This window comes from Larus michahellis, chromosome 1 (assembly GCF_964199755.1).
Source record: "Larus michahellis chromosome 1, bLarMic1.1, whole genome shotgun sequence".
Classification (NCBI taxonomy): Eukaryota; Metazoa; Chordata; class Aves; order Charadriiformes; family Laridae; genus Larus; species Larus michahellis.
This window is the reverse complement of record NC_133896.1, coordinates 35,591,839-35,607,269: the sequence shown is the minus strand read 5'-3', so window position 1 is coordinate 35,607,269 and position 15,431 is coordinate 35,591,839. Positions and strand designations below refer to the sequence as shown.

At 37.9% G+C, this 15,431-nt stretch overlaps 1 protein-coding gene across 8 annotated transcripts in view; it reads right to left on the bottom strand.

The window, feature by feature from the left end:
• SLC16A7 (solute carrier family 16 member 7) overlaps window positions 1-15,431 on the bottom strand; it is an 84,010-nt gene that overhangs the window by 23,105 nt on the left and 45,474 nt on the right. For all 8 annotated transcript variants that reach the window (XM_074570641.1, XM_074570472.1, XM_074570205.1 and 5 more), the window contains one exon: window positions 10,302-10,544. In XM_074570641.1, coding sequence (XP_074426742.1) covers window positions 10,302-10,515 — 214 coding nt within the window. In that variant the 5' untranslated portion in view covers window positions 10,516-10,544. The remainder of the gene's footprint in view (window positions 1-10,301; window positions 10,545-15,431) is intronic.

The following is a 15,431-nucleotide window of genomic DNA, read 5'->3' as shown; positions in this document are numbered from 1 at the left end:
CGATACATAAAATTAGAATTAGCATTGCATGAAACACTCTTACGCTTTAACATCCATTTTATTCCCAGGCTGAAGTAAAAATTTCAAGTCTCAGAATTTTCAGCTCAATTAAAAATCTTCAAATAAGTCACTCTGAAATACCTCAAACATCTTCTGTTGTACAAATAAAGACAATGGCATTCCCATGATCCAATTCTTCCTCTTGGCTTTTCAAAATAATTGCAAACGTTTTATTTCAGGCAATGTGGTACTATATTGCATTTTATTACCACACAACCTTAAAAAAAAATGCAGCACAACTGTTTCTTAATTTAGTATCAGCCCAATTGCTGGACTGCATTGCTCATTATTGTATGTGCAGTCATACAATGCACATTGGACCTTGCTCTGAGATGAATTGCCCCATCACATTTTGGCCGTGTGGTCCTTCTGCAAGTCCAGCCCATAGGACAGAGGGGTTTGTGGTTGGTTTTTTTTTGACAAACTTTTTTATATATATATTTTTTCTGTAACTTTCTATGACAATAAAAATGTATTAATCAAAAATTAATCAGGCCATCAGCCCCTTACAACCACCTCTAATATTGACTACATTCTCTTCTCACGTGAGAATCATACAATTTCAGGTCACTCCCTGAAAGTGTTTTGCTACATAGTTTGTTGCTTCAGTGAATAATCACAACAATCCTCACAGTCAGAGTGCCTGATTCTCCACTCCACAGTGCACTTCGCAGCGCTGGAATTCTATGGATTCCAATAAATTAAAATTGAAGTTAGGAGGCTCATACTTAAGGTTAAATTGTACTGTCTCCTTAGATTTTTATTTTTTATTCATGAAGCAGAGATAAGCTTACTGACAAATAAACCAAAAGTTTAATCAAATTATTACTTTACTAATGTGAATACCACCAGTTTTACTCAAACACTGTAAATCCTGAAACCTTATCTTTTATATTTTATTTATATTTTATTTTGGGGAAAAGACATGAATCTTTTATAGATAATGTCTTTTTAAAGTTGATATAAATAAAAATGAGATTTCCATGAGTGCCTCTGGGAGCACTTAAATCATTGAAGGTACACTGTCAAGAGATCTTGATGTTACAAACACCTATGGATAAACATATTTGCATAAATATATAAACATGTTTATATGTTGACTTTAAGCAGGTGAAAAATTTATTTTAACTTAGAAATTTATGAGATCGCTAAGGTGTTTAAAATTAAGCACGTATTGCAGGATTAGCATCATGGTCCCTACACCTGGAATGGAGTCCCAGGCAATTATTTTACATGTCTCTGATAAGAGCATAACATTGTCAGTGAAAACTGTCATTCATCACTTTGTATATCAATGGATCTGTTGTAAGTTTTCCTACTGTCAGCTTTAATTTTTTCCAGTGCCACTAGCCAAAATGTGACTTTAGAACACTTGGCAATAAATTCAAAGATGACTTTCAGATTCACCATATGTAACATGTGAGCTAAAGTTCTTTATCAATAATGTAGCTATTTTACTTTAATTCTTTCACTTTACTTCAATACTTTCATTTTACTGCATTTTGCTGGGCAGATGTCCAGGCAAACTAACTAACTAACTAAAAAGTCTTATTTCACCATAAATAATGTCATGCTGCTTCTCACCAGCTTTAAAACCTTACGCTCCTTAATTAAATGTTTCATGGTAACAGTTATAGAGTCTTGGTTTCCTATGGATTGAAGAGCTCCTGCAAAGAGAGTCTTTAGAATATCCAGAAGTAAAACTTCCTGCATTTTGTTTATTTACTTGCTGTTCTGGGAATTACAACAATTCTGATTAGGCAAATAACAACAGACTCAGCTACTTAATTACACACACTCAAAGCTTAGCAATGTCACAATAATGAGGGATTAATTCTGACATTTGGTTATATGCCAATAATTCAAACAATTTAGATCAGAACTGCTCTTGAAGCTTTTCTGAGAGAAATTTGACTTCCAAGGACACAAGATTACTCCCCCTTCCAGGGAAGACCAAACAGGACACCCATCTTCTCCTCTTGTGCCAGGCCTACCCTGAAAGCCATTGCAGAGTCCTTGTGAAGTCCTGACGTTAACTTTTATTCCTCGATTTAGAATATAACAAGAAGATAAAAGCTGCAAATTTGGAAGCAGCATGTGCGGGACAGAGAAGCTCATTCTTGTAAAAGAAGAAAAAATTTCAGTCAAGTAATTTCTGTTCCTGGAAAAGCAAAGGAGTCCTCCATAGGGGAGCAGTATAAGTAAGGTTGGTACCATGACAAAATTGGTACTGACAGCTGATACTGACAGGGAAGTGTTTGGGGATCTTGTTACAAAGAAGGTGAAGTGTATTCAACTTTCAAATCATTCACACAACAGAAGAAAATATAGATTTCTAGACAGATGCATAGATTTCTATCAGCTTATAATCAGCTACAAAAGAATGTAAACTTGGTCAATCATTAGACAAAACAGCTATTCTCCAAGTTGTGTTTTTTTCTTAGCTGGTGATGGAAGAAAGGGAATTATGGGTATGTGGAAAGTCATTGCAAGATCAGAGAAGATTTACAAGCTAATAGGTAATCTTAAAATTACCAAGTATAAAAACTAGTACAGCTGAGTCAGTGTCATTGAAACGTGTGAGAATTACAACCCATGCAACATACAACAGGAAGATTAATGTAGAAAATCAAACCTTAACCAGAACAAGCTCAAAATCCCTAACCATGGGTGCATATGTCTAACAGGAACATTCTTAGATTGCAAGGTCTCTAGGGAGAGAAATATAACGTATTAGTATAGGGCAACAAAAACGTAGGGTAGCATCACCTCAGATTTGTGTAAAATGGACATCTAAACTTTTTCTCTAGGTTCATTTAGCACTCCAAAGAGAGAGAAGTCTTTCTAAAACATGATTCATTTGATAAGGTTTGGACATTTAACTTAGGAAGGGATGAATCAGAAATTCACATTTTTATTGACTGACAACAGATGATGTCTAGACAACTGAATCAGATGTAGCTGTCTATGCGGAGGAAGACTAAACACATAAATCCTGTCCATATAATCTCTAGTTACTATTGTTAAAAAGTTGTAAGGGCAGCACTACTTCCTTCAAAGTTTTCTAAAAGTCAAAGGACTTAATGATAAGTGTTTCAAAGTAGTACACACAGAAAACCAAACAGGCACATGTTCCCATCACCAGTGGGAAAGTGTTGCAAGAAGCGTTTGAACCAGATGAGGAAATCAACGTCTTATTTCACAACACAGTCTCCTATTTTAATCACATTCTTTCATTTGTTTGTCAAGTCATAGTACATATTCACCCGAGTGGAAGTCAGGTAAAACTGCAATGAAAATGCTTAACTATTTCTTCACAATTAAAAAAAAAAAAAACCCTGGCAAAACTTGTGGAAAAGAAAGGTAAGATTTTCTTTGGTTTGTATGCACCAATGAAATATATATTACCTACTAAAGCTGCAGTTGTTTGTGCTTTTTGACATGTGTAAGCTTAATAGAATATCACTGTTAGATGAAAAGGTTCTGACTGATCAAAAACTCTTTGCATGGTATATATGTTTATCTACATGTGTCATACGTGACCTCTGCAAAAATCTTCAAAAACAGAGTGTTTAAAGTAATCATACAAGTTAATTTAAAACCACCTCATACTTTGATTTCTGTAGTTGCCCTGGCATCAGCATAAAACTGTCACTAAGTCCCTGGTCCACTTACTTCTGTTAATGACTATAGATCTACAAATCTTTATGAATCACAGTAAAAATCTCAGCTGTTGCCATTTGATGCTGGCTTAGAATATCTTCTAAACATATCAGTACAACTCTGTTTCCCTTGAATATACCCTTCAAAATAAACAAGGAAATAGTTCTTAGACATTCCAAAACAATGGACCAGTAAAATTCTATAATAAGTTCTTTGTAAAGTGCTGGGTTTATTATTTCATTTGAAGTGCTGGTGTGATTACAATGGTACACACAGACTTTTCCTTCCCCACAGTACTTCTCTGGTATCTGCTTAAATATCTCATGATTCCCAGTTGTGCTAGACCATTGTTTCACTACCTTTGAATTACGCGACACACATCACAAGTACCACCATTGTATGATCCAGTGATATGAAAAACTATATGGGAACTAATCCAACATTATGAGTACACACAAAATAAGCATTCTTTCGTCAAAGTTCTACAAGCTCAATGAACATATCAAAGGCCTGTGTCCCTTGATATCTTTCTTAAACAAACCCAAGGTTTTAGTCCCTTAGAAAATGTTTTCTTATGATGTATGTTATTTATTATTGTTTGACTTTGACCCATTACTTGAAACTAAGTGGGAGAGAAAAAAGAATCTTCTTTGCAGAAGCTGTCAATATTGATTACTTTTATTTATTGAAACCCCTGGCTATAAAACCAAATGAAGATGAAGATAAATCCAAAGCCTTAAATAAGAAAAGAATGCTTAACTAACGTTCATTATGTAATCCATGTTGCCTACTTGTATGCAAATAAGAACTGTTTTAGTAAAGGGCTTGAGCTCATTAAATTTAAGTTACCACAAATATTTCTATGATATGCATCAAATCATTACTAATAACCTATGGTTTGAATACTGAAAGAGCTTGGTAGAAAGCACAGTGGGAATTCTTTGTCACGTAATGTCTTTCCGACAATTATTCAAAATTAACATAAGCATACAATAAAAGACAAAAAAACCCCTTCTTTCTCTCGGTGGCAGCATGTCTTTAACTTTGAGACTGGCTGCCTGAGTGTGGCTAGAAAAGCAACTACGTTTCGTGAAAACTTGACAAAATTGGATCCCCAAAAGGCACTGACTATTTAACAATTAGATCTTATCTGTTCAGCCAAACATAACAAGTTGCAGGGTAAAAAAACCAGCTTGCTCTTATAGATAGGATGACAAACCTGTTCGAAAAAAATTTGTAAAACCATCTACAACAGATCTGCTTTTTCTCATCTTTCTTCCCATGGACCATTTTAAAGAGTGTTTTCTAAACATCAGGGGAGGCCTCTGTTTAAAACAGCTATTGCTACCGCAGAACACTGCCTACAAGGTACAGTTCTACTAAAACTCAAAGCCTTCCAAGGAACATAAGAAGCGGCTGTATTACCCGTCAGAGCTTTATCAGGCTTTCTTAGCATTCAGGTCTTCTTTTTAAAAACTGAACTGCTGTAAATTTATAACATTTTTGTTACTCTTGATACCTCTTTTTGTACTTATCTCCATTTGCTAGTAAGATTCAGAATGCTCTGTTCTTGCGTCACCTCATTATGACTTCTTTTCCTTTATCTGCGAGTCTCAAATTAACTTGACATGGAAGTTTTACATATATTTTAGGCTAAATGTGAAGTATTCCCTTATGCCCATGAGGCATTCAGAAAGTTGATAAGTTCTGCTTTCAAGGACGCTCTAAATGAGGTTATTAAAATTCAACACTTTGTATATTCTGATGGCGAAAAATGCTTGTCCCTGACAACAAAGGACATAGGTCAATTTAAGAAAGCTTCTCAATCTCCTTCTCCATGGCCACTGAAACGCTTGTGCCAGTATTTGTAAAACCAAAATAAGAAAATGTTACCAGGGAGGAAAAAAAGTGTAGGAGCCCAGGTCCTGTCCAAAAGTAAAAATCCATAACCATCTGTTGTTTGTGTTACATGGATTTCGCAACTGTCATCTCCACTGTGCACGCCATTTCATCTTCACAGCAATATCACCAAAACACCCACTGAGATAAAATCACAAATATTTTGAACATACCATATGATATGCTATTTTCCAAATTAATATTTGACAAAGTCCAAATGAGAACTTGTCTATAGGTTACTTTTCTGTTGTCACCTGAAAAATCCTTTAAGGGTTTGCTACTGTTTGGAAATACTTAACATCAAACTTGAATAACTTAAGAAATACAGAAGAAGAGCTATTAAATGCTGCATTTTTTAATTATGAGCATGTTTTGAAAAACGGTAATGGCCACTACTTACACTTATATAGCATCTTTCTGCAAAAGGGGTCTAAAGGTCCTTCTTAAATTATTTACTTAGAAACATCATCTAGAATTTAAATGGACCTTTCTTTTTTGAACTTCACACCAGCAAGACTATCCCAGATTTCACCGCTGGGTATGGCTTGAAGGATTTATTAGCGCTCAAGCTAATCTCTATAACCCAATGTCACACCCAAAAATTTATTTTGGGGAAAAAACCAAAACCAGACAAAGAAAGAAATAAAAACCCCAAACTGAAATTGTCCTTGGAAAAATGACAGAAAAAGAGTTAAAGACAAGTGAGTAAACCAACTGCTTTTTCCCTAAGGAAATTTAAAACTCAAGGTCAGCGGTGTCTGAAATCACCGGACCTGTCACATGGCTTTCATAGCTGCCACTAAGGCTCCTATCAAACCTACGCTGAAAGCAATGAAAACATTTTTAATGAAAACAGATCAAGCTCCGATAAGAAGCTCTCTAATCACCTTCGGCTGTTAACGCTGCGCAAAGTGAGAGGTGAAGTTTTGAAAAGAGAAGAAGGAACTGAGAGAACTTGAGGTCAAATGAATTTGAGCTTTTTCTTGAATTCCTTAATGCTTGTGCATGTTAGAGCATAAATACAGCTCTATGAGTATATGAAAACACATATAGTTTATGTATATAAGAATCCATACACACACACACATTTTACATACATATGTGTCCATACACATACAGAAACACAGGTTGCCCTGTCAGGATAACTCAACTAATTCTATTTTATCCCAGCTACTGTCCTCCAGTAACAAAAGTTTGGTGGTCTCAGTCACAGTCCCTTGGGTGTGGGAGTCCATCACAAAACCATCACCCTTAATTTAATACAATTGACAGTCTCTGCTCAAGAGAGGCAGAAGAAGGAGTTGCCATGGAGACTGAACTATTGCTCTTCTCCAGAGGATGCTTTTTTCAAGTATGGGCTGCACAGTAGAAGCTGTGCAGTACCTGTAACCTTGATCACACCACAGGATCTCAGTTTTTGGGATGGCTTTTTAGTAAACTCTAACAAACATCCAGAAGATGGGGGGGGTGGGGGGGATGGGAAGAGAGAGCTTAAGAAAACAAACAAACAAACAAACAAAAATAAACAAAAAAAACAACAAAAATGAGTACAAAAGTGTGTATTATGCCAGACTGAGAGGGGAAAAGAATTTCATATTGATTTGATTTATCAGATTTGTCACCTCTGCTTAGTGCTTTCCTAACAGGGTGAATGCTGTGCTTGACCTATTTGCTGGAATTAACCAGGACTGCAGGAGACCATATGGATTGCCAGATGGTCTGCTATAATTTAATGCCATTTATTCTAAGTATGAAGTAAGTGATAAACATAATTAACATTCTTTTAGCTCCTTACTGGATGCCTTTTATTAGTTTCTTTTTTTTTTTTTCTCAAGCATTGAAATGTAAGTTAATACCTTGTTACTGAAACACAGATGCCAGCTAATTACTGCAAGAGGCTGCAGCCTCCAAAGCAAAAAGTGTCTGCACAGACTCTAACTTATTCACTGACCCCACTGTGATGATTAATAGGTTGAATGCTAAGCTGTAATGAAGATGACAGATCTTAGATGTTTTCAGGTTACCTTAATTAGTAGTATGATGAAGAGAGTGTTTATCGCAGACGTACGTACCACACTTCATAGTAAACAATACACCTTGTACTCATGTTCTGGACGTGTATTTCACATTACAGCACATCAAATGCTAAGGAATCAAACTACCTTCAGACAGTAAAAACAATGGAGTGATTTCCTTCAGAAATGTTTTTCCCGATTGCTATTTCATATTCTGCCAATGATTGTCTAAATGGCCTATTTTTTAGGAAGTGATTCTAGAAAAGCTATGGCTTCAAAGAGTGTTTATATCACGCAGGGTCGTCATTCTCAGCATTTTAAAACCAGGAGTCTGTAACAAGATAGCCAAACAACTTTGCCTACTGTTCCTGTGCTGATAATCTTCATAGTGACTAGGGCAGGTGTTAGCAGAATGAATAGTAAACCGTTTTGTAATTTTTCGTGTCAATGTACAGGTGAAGTTAGCATGTTGGTACTCAGAATAGTAAAAGAAGTATTAGACAAAAGGCAGAAGTACTGAATGCTTTGTATTTTACATGAAAAGTTGTGCACATTGAACTTCACAGATAAATGACCACAGCTACATGTCCCGTGATTTGCATCTGTATTGCTAATAAAACTTGGGTGCACTTTGAGATGACAGAAACACTGTAAATTAAACATTGTTCAAAGATTAAAACAAAAGAACAGCACCTGCGCTATAAAGCAAATCTGCCCTTAGAAAAATCAGCTCCAATTAGAAAACACGGTGACAAAGAGTCCGTGTCAAAAGTCACAGCATAGAGGAAGATGACACAAACTCTGGCTTTTCAACATCTATGCTCTTCCCTTGTTCTAGATGGGTCCAGCACTTGTTCAGGGGCCTCCAGAGTTATACATGTACACTCCACAGTGCAAGCGCTGATGTGTCCTTTAAGAAGTAACTTACATTAGAGGAGACCTGAGTGTGACAGGACATACCTCCTCTTTTACTTCACTCTTGATTGCATTAGTTCAAGTTACTTCTTCACCCAGTGAATTCTGGTCAATCACTTGGTTATTGCTGCTGGTCCTATAAAATCCTTTATGATTCTCTACTTGTATATGAATAATTTATGAACCTCTACTAGTATATGAATATAAATGGGATCAAAATATCTGAAGAGCAAGCTTTTGTTGATATTGACACCGCTTGTCAAGACATCTTTATAAGGTCTCTGTCCCTGCATTTGAAAAAAGGATCCATTTTTCCATCCCATTAACTGAAAAATATTTACCTGAGGTGCTTAAGCTAATCCTATGCTGTCTGCAGCTTCATTTTTATAGTCAGAGAGGAAAAATGGGTACTTAGAGACAGCAACTCAGGTAGTCTGAATTCCTCTCTGTAGGCACCTACCTTTCTGCCCTGACTGCTAAAGGAGCTCGGGTCATTCGGGTGTCAAAACATACACAGGTTGAAATCAGAGATAAAAAATTACCATGCTAAAAACGAGACTTCATGCTTCCTTCCGCAGGCTGTTTACTGGATCTGATAAGACCGTACTTTGCTATTACACAGAAAAATATTGGAGTGATGCTCTTCAGTGATTATGGATATTGAATCTCAATGTGCTATTGGCACAATGTTTTCAGTTTCTAACCATATACATTTATACATATGAACATAGACATACACACATACCTATATATAAATGTATGTGTTTAATTGCTCCATCATTGCGAACAGTCTGAGATGTTCCAAGTGGTTACCTCATAACATCCAAAGAAAGGGCAGTGCCAGATCTATCGACTGAAATAATCTCTTATTCAGACCTCTGGACTGACTGAAAAAATGTTTTGCCTAATTAGCACCTAGTTCCCACCAATACTTAACAAAACATACTCAGAAAGAATCAAGAAATCAAGCCAACATTAACAGCTAGGCTTTGAGGTTGATAGACAGAAAACCTGCCAAAGCAGGTTTGACACTTACTACTTAAACATAGCTTTATACTTTAAAATCCTTTTTCATCTGTCTTGTTCTTCACTTGCTTGCTCACAAGAAAAAAGACATCAGAGAATTTATGTTCACCGTTCATTTCAGTCCCAAGAATAAGATTGTCTGTATCTTAGCTGTCATACAGATGGCACGGATGAAACGTGGCTCTTGGCCTAAATGGAAGGTAGGATTTTATTTTAGGACAAATAGGGGCAAGATATAAAACCCCTGTCTACAGAGGAATACCTGTGCCTGACTAATGAACCTTCATTGCCATAATAATTTTCTGTTTAAGCTCCATCATCTGATCTACTGAGAGATCTCACCCAGGCAGTGGAAACTGAGCAAATATATCCCCAGTTCCAGGAGAAGTTGCTTGGGCATTGCTTTGATGGAAAATGTGACTCAGAAACTGTGAATGTAGGGCAAAATTGCAAAATAGAATTAGGTAGAGGAACAAACAAAACGCCCTAAGGGGAAAACAAAAAGGAAGAGAAAACAAAATGTTTTAAAAGAGAATGTAAACAGTGCTTTAATGATGATGTGGCTACCAGTACTCTCTGATAAAGTATGATACAAAAAGAAGCATATAGTTGGGTAAATTCTTTAGGTAATAATGATAAAATCAGGTAGCAATTAACTTTAAATGCTTTAAGACCATAGGGAAAAAAAAATTATGATATTTGCAAATTTCGCGAATGTCTTACCTCCTGCATACATGACAGCCAACATAATCGATGATATCCAAGCTATCTCACTATATGATGTGTGGAAGATTTCTTGTATTTCTTTGAAGAATACCGTGATGGCTTTGGGGAATGCATAGGAAAATCCAATGGAGATAAAAGCCCCAAAGACCACAACCCATCCCCAGCCTCCATCTGGTGGTGGGTACTGTGGTGCTCCTGTTGCTGGTGGCATTTTTGGTCTCTGTCTCTTCTCCAACTAGGCTGAAAAAGAAGAGAAGAAACAAATTTCAAACAGTTTTCCTTTTTTTTTTTTTTTATCAAACTGCAGTATTCAATCATCATCTGCAGGGATTATAAAGAATCCTCAGAGCAGAGACCGATTTCTAGCTTTCACGTGACCACGAAACGCAAGTACCTGTTTTTAGAAGCAAAATCTGTTCTGCCAAAAAACTTGTGGCGAGAATATTTGTAATATCCTGTTCAGTATGTGGCAACTGCTACAAATCACTGGTCTAAGTCACTGAAGTTGTATTTGCAATTAGTCACTTATTGGAAAGTGACGTGTTTGTGTAGGCTAATCTACATAGCTCTACTATCTGCAGTGTGGATTTATCATAGGAATGAAACAGGAAAAAAAAACAAACAAACGACCCTGGAAATTGGACTTATAGGAATTAATGGAAAAAGAGTTACAGTAAATTATCACTAAATGCCATTGTGTTAGCAAGATTTACTGGTACCTCGTCAAAATCATCAGCAACTACAGCAAAGAATAAATTTATTACACAGTTTTTTATGATATGCTGTCATTATCCAGTTTTTGACCATTGTTGATATCCCTTGCTTATTTCATGAGAACACCTAAGAAGCGGGTTCTAAGCAGAGATTTAAAATTCCCTGTGTGTCCATAAAATAAGTGCAAAATATTACAATTCCATATTGTACTCTTATTTTTAAAATTTTCGTCTTCATACTAGTTGATGTCGATATTACTTGCAGGAACGAGGTGGAGCTTGATGGTACTATTTTTGTTCTGTTTCCACATGTCAGAAGACATCAGGAAGTCTTTTACTAATAACCTCACAAACTTTCCACAGCTGTTCTCTAATTTAGAATTTACCATAATAGATATCACCAGAGTGATACAGAGACTCTTAGAGGTGCAGCCAACACTTTCAGGCAGCTCAAGACATCATAGGTAATCCACATAAAACTCCTAAGGCCTGAAATAAATTGTTATTATCATCCTGATATCTAAAATCTTAAGCTTTCTACACTCTGCACAACCTTTTCAGAAAACATGTAGTACCAAGAATCCATTTTGTAATTCTGAGATTTTTCCACTATCAAATCCCTTTATTATTAAACAGAGCTGGAGTCCAACGTGTTTTCTTCTGTGTAATTCAGCCTACACAGAGAGCGTGAACTGAAAATTCCTCCTTCCTCCCTGTTTCTTTCTTGGGCATTTAGGCAACTTATTACTCTCGATTGGTCTCCTGCCATACCAGTATCAAAAGCTGTGAATGATAACAGTGTGTAGGTTGCTGTTATGCTTATGATTACCGGCAAGTTTCTATGTGATTTCTTCTATGCCACTTACAGCATATTCCAATTTCTCACAGCAAACTGCATTAGCAGTGGGAGTGATAAGATTACCGTAACAAAAACTAAAAAACGAACTGTGTCAGCTTATATTAATCTCTTGGGATAGTGCCTGGAGTACTTTCAGGGTAAACGCCATGTAGCATTGCATGCAATACATGCCACAAAACTAGCAAAGTGTTTCTTTTAAGATTATCTATCACTAGGCTAGCCCCGTGATAGAAACCCTCTTTACTGCTGATTCTCCGCTTTACTGAAGGTGATTGTAGACGTCACCCCGATACTGGCAGACCTCCGGCAGGAAGCTAAGTCAACTACTAAAACATCTGGCTTCTATGCAAGGTTGCAAAGGCCCAAGTAGTTTGGCTTCTGCATCATATCATACAGATTTGCTGTTGGCAGCAATAGGTATCTATTGCTCTGTACACAGAGCATATAAATCTTTTTATACGCATGTCCAGAAAGAACCTCTGCCATGTACTTTGTTTCTGCTTATCCTAGTCTCAGCTTAATATAGATCACACAGATCAGTGAGGAAAACCTGGGCCTTCCACCAGAAGAAGCTGGACAAGCAGAGACAATTCTGGTTGCTAAGACTTAACTTTGGCAAAGCAGCTAAATACCAGTTTGTTTTTGCTGAGTCAGGGCCCGTTAGAAGGAAGAGTATCTCAGAAAGCCCACAGTGACTTACAACACACATAGTGATGATCGATTGCCTTCAAAAGCACAAAACCTCAAATTGGCATGAAAAGCAGAACTCTGTTTCTGTGAAATGAGTGACAGTAAACAATCGAGTTTGCTATCTGTCCCAGAAAGCTGTTGTTCCGCTCATCTGAGAAAACTTTCGGTTATTTCCTAAAAAAGGTTAACTATTGTTTTCTTACACTTCAAAGGTTTGAGCATATTTGTTTTCATATTTCATATGCACATGACAACACTTCTATCTCTATTATAAATTTTAGTAATGCCACACAACATCAAGGCATTGCTCTCCATAAAAATGGAAAGGCATTATCAATTTTTTGAGGAAGCACTCCTCTTCCTAAAAATAACACACAACCACTTTGAAAAATCACAGCCACCACACCAGTGAGAAGAACGCTGGAGGTTCCTGAAAGTCACTAAGGCATCTGCGCTTTGGAAAGATCCCATTATATCCATCCCTCTAGGGCAGCAGAACAGTGCTCTGGCAGTTCAGTGCTTTCCTCCCTTCAAAGGCTTCACAGTAAAATAAGGGGGCATTAAGGAGACGAGCAAAGGAGTACTGGCTGCTAGGCATTCCACTGTCACAAAGAAGAGCCTGGATCATTGTATCTCACACCTCCTGTTTATCCCACAGAGTAGAGTTAATAATAGCTTCCCTGATGTTCCTTTATGATCGTGATAGCCAACTTTAGCTCCAGTTAATAAAAGGTGAAAAGGAAAAAAATAATAAATACGTGTTTGCTCCAGGAGGAAAAGTACTAACTCTGTCAGAAATGTTAACTCCAACATCTCAAACAGCCCATACCTGCTCAGGAGCTCCCTCCTGTAAAGCATCTCTCTCCTGTAAAATCTGCACTTAATATCCCTGAAACTGAACTCCTCCTAAAGCAGTCTAGCGCATTAATATATCTAGCTCTAATCTAAGCCTAACCAGTAAGATTTGGGTAGTATAGGTAGTATACAGAGAAGTGAAAAGTCCATTAGCAATCAAAACAAAACAGCATTTTAGATGAGTGGATATAAACGTTGACAAGGGAGGAGGCAGAAAAGGGAGGAACGAAGCAGTGACGAGCAAAATGACTTTTCAGAGTTCTCAGAGCTTATTATGGGCTGTGAAGAATAAAAGAAATACAGTAGGAAGCATGAAAACAGGCACATGTGACGATGTTCATGTGAAGGACACAGTACCAGACACACACACACCAAAAAAAAAAAAAAAAAAAGGCAGCACTTGTGTAAATAAAGGTCACCACCAGTGTTTTCAGTCAGTCATATGAATTCCATCATGTGCTTAAAGCTACCGGGCGAGCACTGCTCATACCTATGCTTTTATAGGCAAGCAGTGGGTGAGGAACGCTGCCTGCCCTCTGCCCAGGGAAGCAGCCAGGGAATAGTGACTGAAGGGCGTCCTGAGTGAAGCCATCGATCTCCCTTCTCTCTGTCAGATACAGAGAGGTTGCTCAGCCTTTCCATACCCTGAGTCAGACCGTGCACAAGGATTTTCTCCTAAGCTCCTTCTAGTTCCCCTGTATAAATCCCATTTATGTAAGCAGTGAACAAGAACATAGCTTACTGTAGTAAGAGCTACATGTGTCTACTCACAAATAGTAGGAGAGAAACAGGGCAAGAGGACACTTTGAAAGCATCTGATAGGCAACATTTTTATTATATAGGTCTCAGCGCATTTGAACTTAATTAGGCAAATGAGAAGTGAATGAAAAAGAGAAAGAGAAATAGGGAGGGAAGGAGGAAAGGAAGGAGGAAGGAAGGGAAAAGAAGAAAAAAGAGGAAAAAAGAAAAAGAGAAAGCAGCAAGCAAGCTACAAGGTCAAACTAAGAGCAAATGCTACAGACAAATAATGTATCTTGATATCATGCACTGCAGACTTCAGTCAGTCATGATCAAACTGTTCAGACTGCTCTTGTACCAATGCTTCATTAATATTCTGCAGTTGCCAGCTGCCAGAATCAGCTATCAATACAACAGCCTGTCAAAGATTCTTCTGAGGAGGGGTTATGTTGTTCTCTTGTCTACAGAGACTCTGATTTTACCTTTACCTAAAGTTTTAGCTTTGGTTTTTTGCAACATTAGAGTAACTGTTTGCTTTTTTGCTTGCATTTTGTCTGCCTTGTCCTCAATGTGCCCCCTCAGCACTTGGCTCAGCAGCCATTTGTCCCAGAGTAAAGGAGCTGGTATGTGAAAAATCTGTCCCCAGTTGCTGCAGGATAGTAGGAATATTTGGCATGTGTGTACTGCATTCCGGTTCCACACAGTAAGCCACGGACCGCAAAAAGCTTTGCAAACTTCTGCAAATTCAGTCTTAGAACATCCCTGTGTGGTGAGGTGGGCCCATGCCAACCTCATGAAGTTCAACAAGACCAAGTGCAAGGTCCTCCATCTCGGTCGGGGCAATCCCAAGCATCGAAATAGGCTGAGCAGTGACTGGCTTGAGAGCAGCCCTGAAGAAAAGGACTTGGGGGTGCTGGTGGACGACAGGCTCAACATGAGCCGTCAGTGTACACTAGCAGCCCAGAAAGCCAATCATATCCTGGGCTGCATCAGGAGAAGCGTGGCCAGCAGGTTGAGGGAGGTGATTCTCCCCCTCTACTCCACTCTCGTGAGACCCCACCTGGAGTACTGCATCCAGTTCTGGAGCCCCTACTACAAGAAAGATATGGATGTGCTGGAACGTGTCCAGAGAAGGGCCACAAGGATGATCAGAGGGCTGGAGCACCTCTCCTATGAGGACAGACTGAGGGAGTTGGGGTTGTTCAGTCTGGAGAAAAGAAGGGTCCAAGGAGACCTTATTGTGGCCTACCAGTATCTTAAGGGGGCCTACAA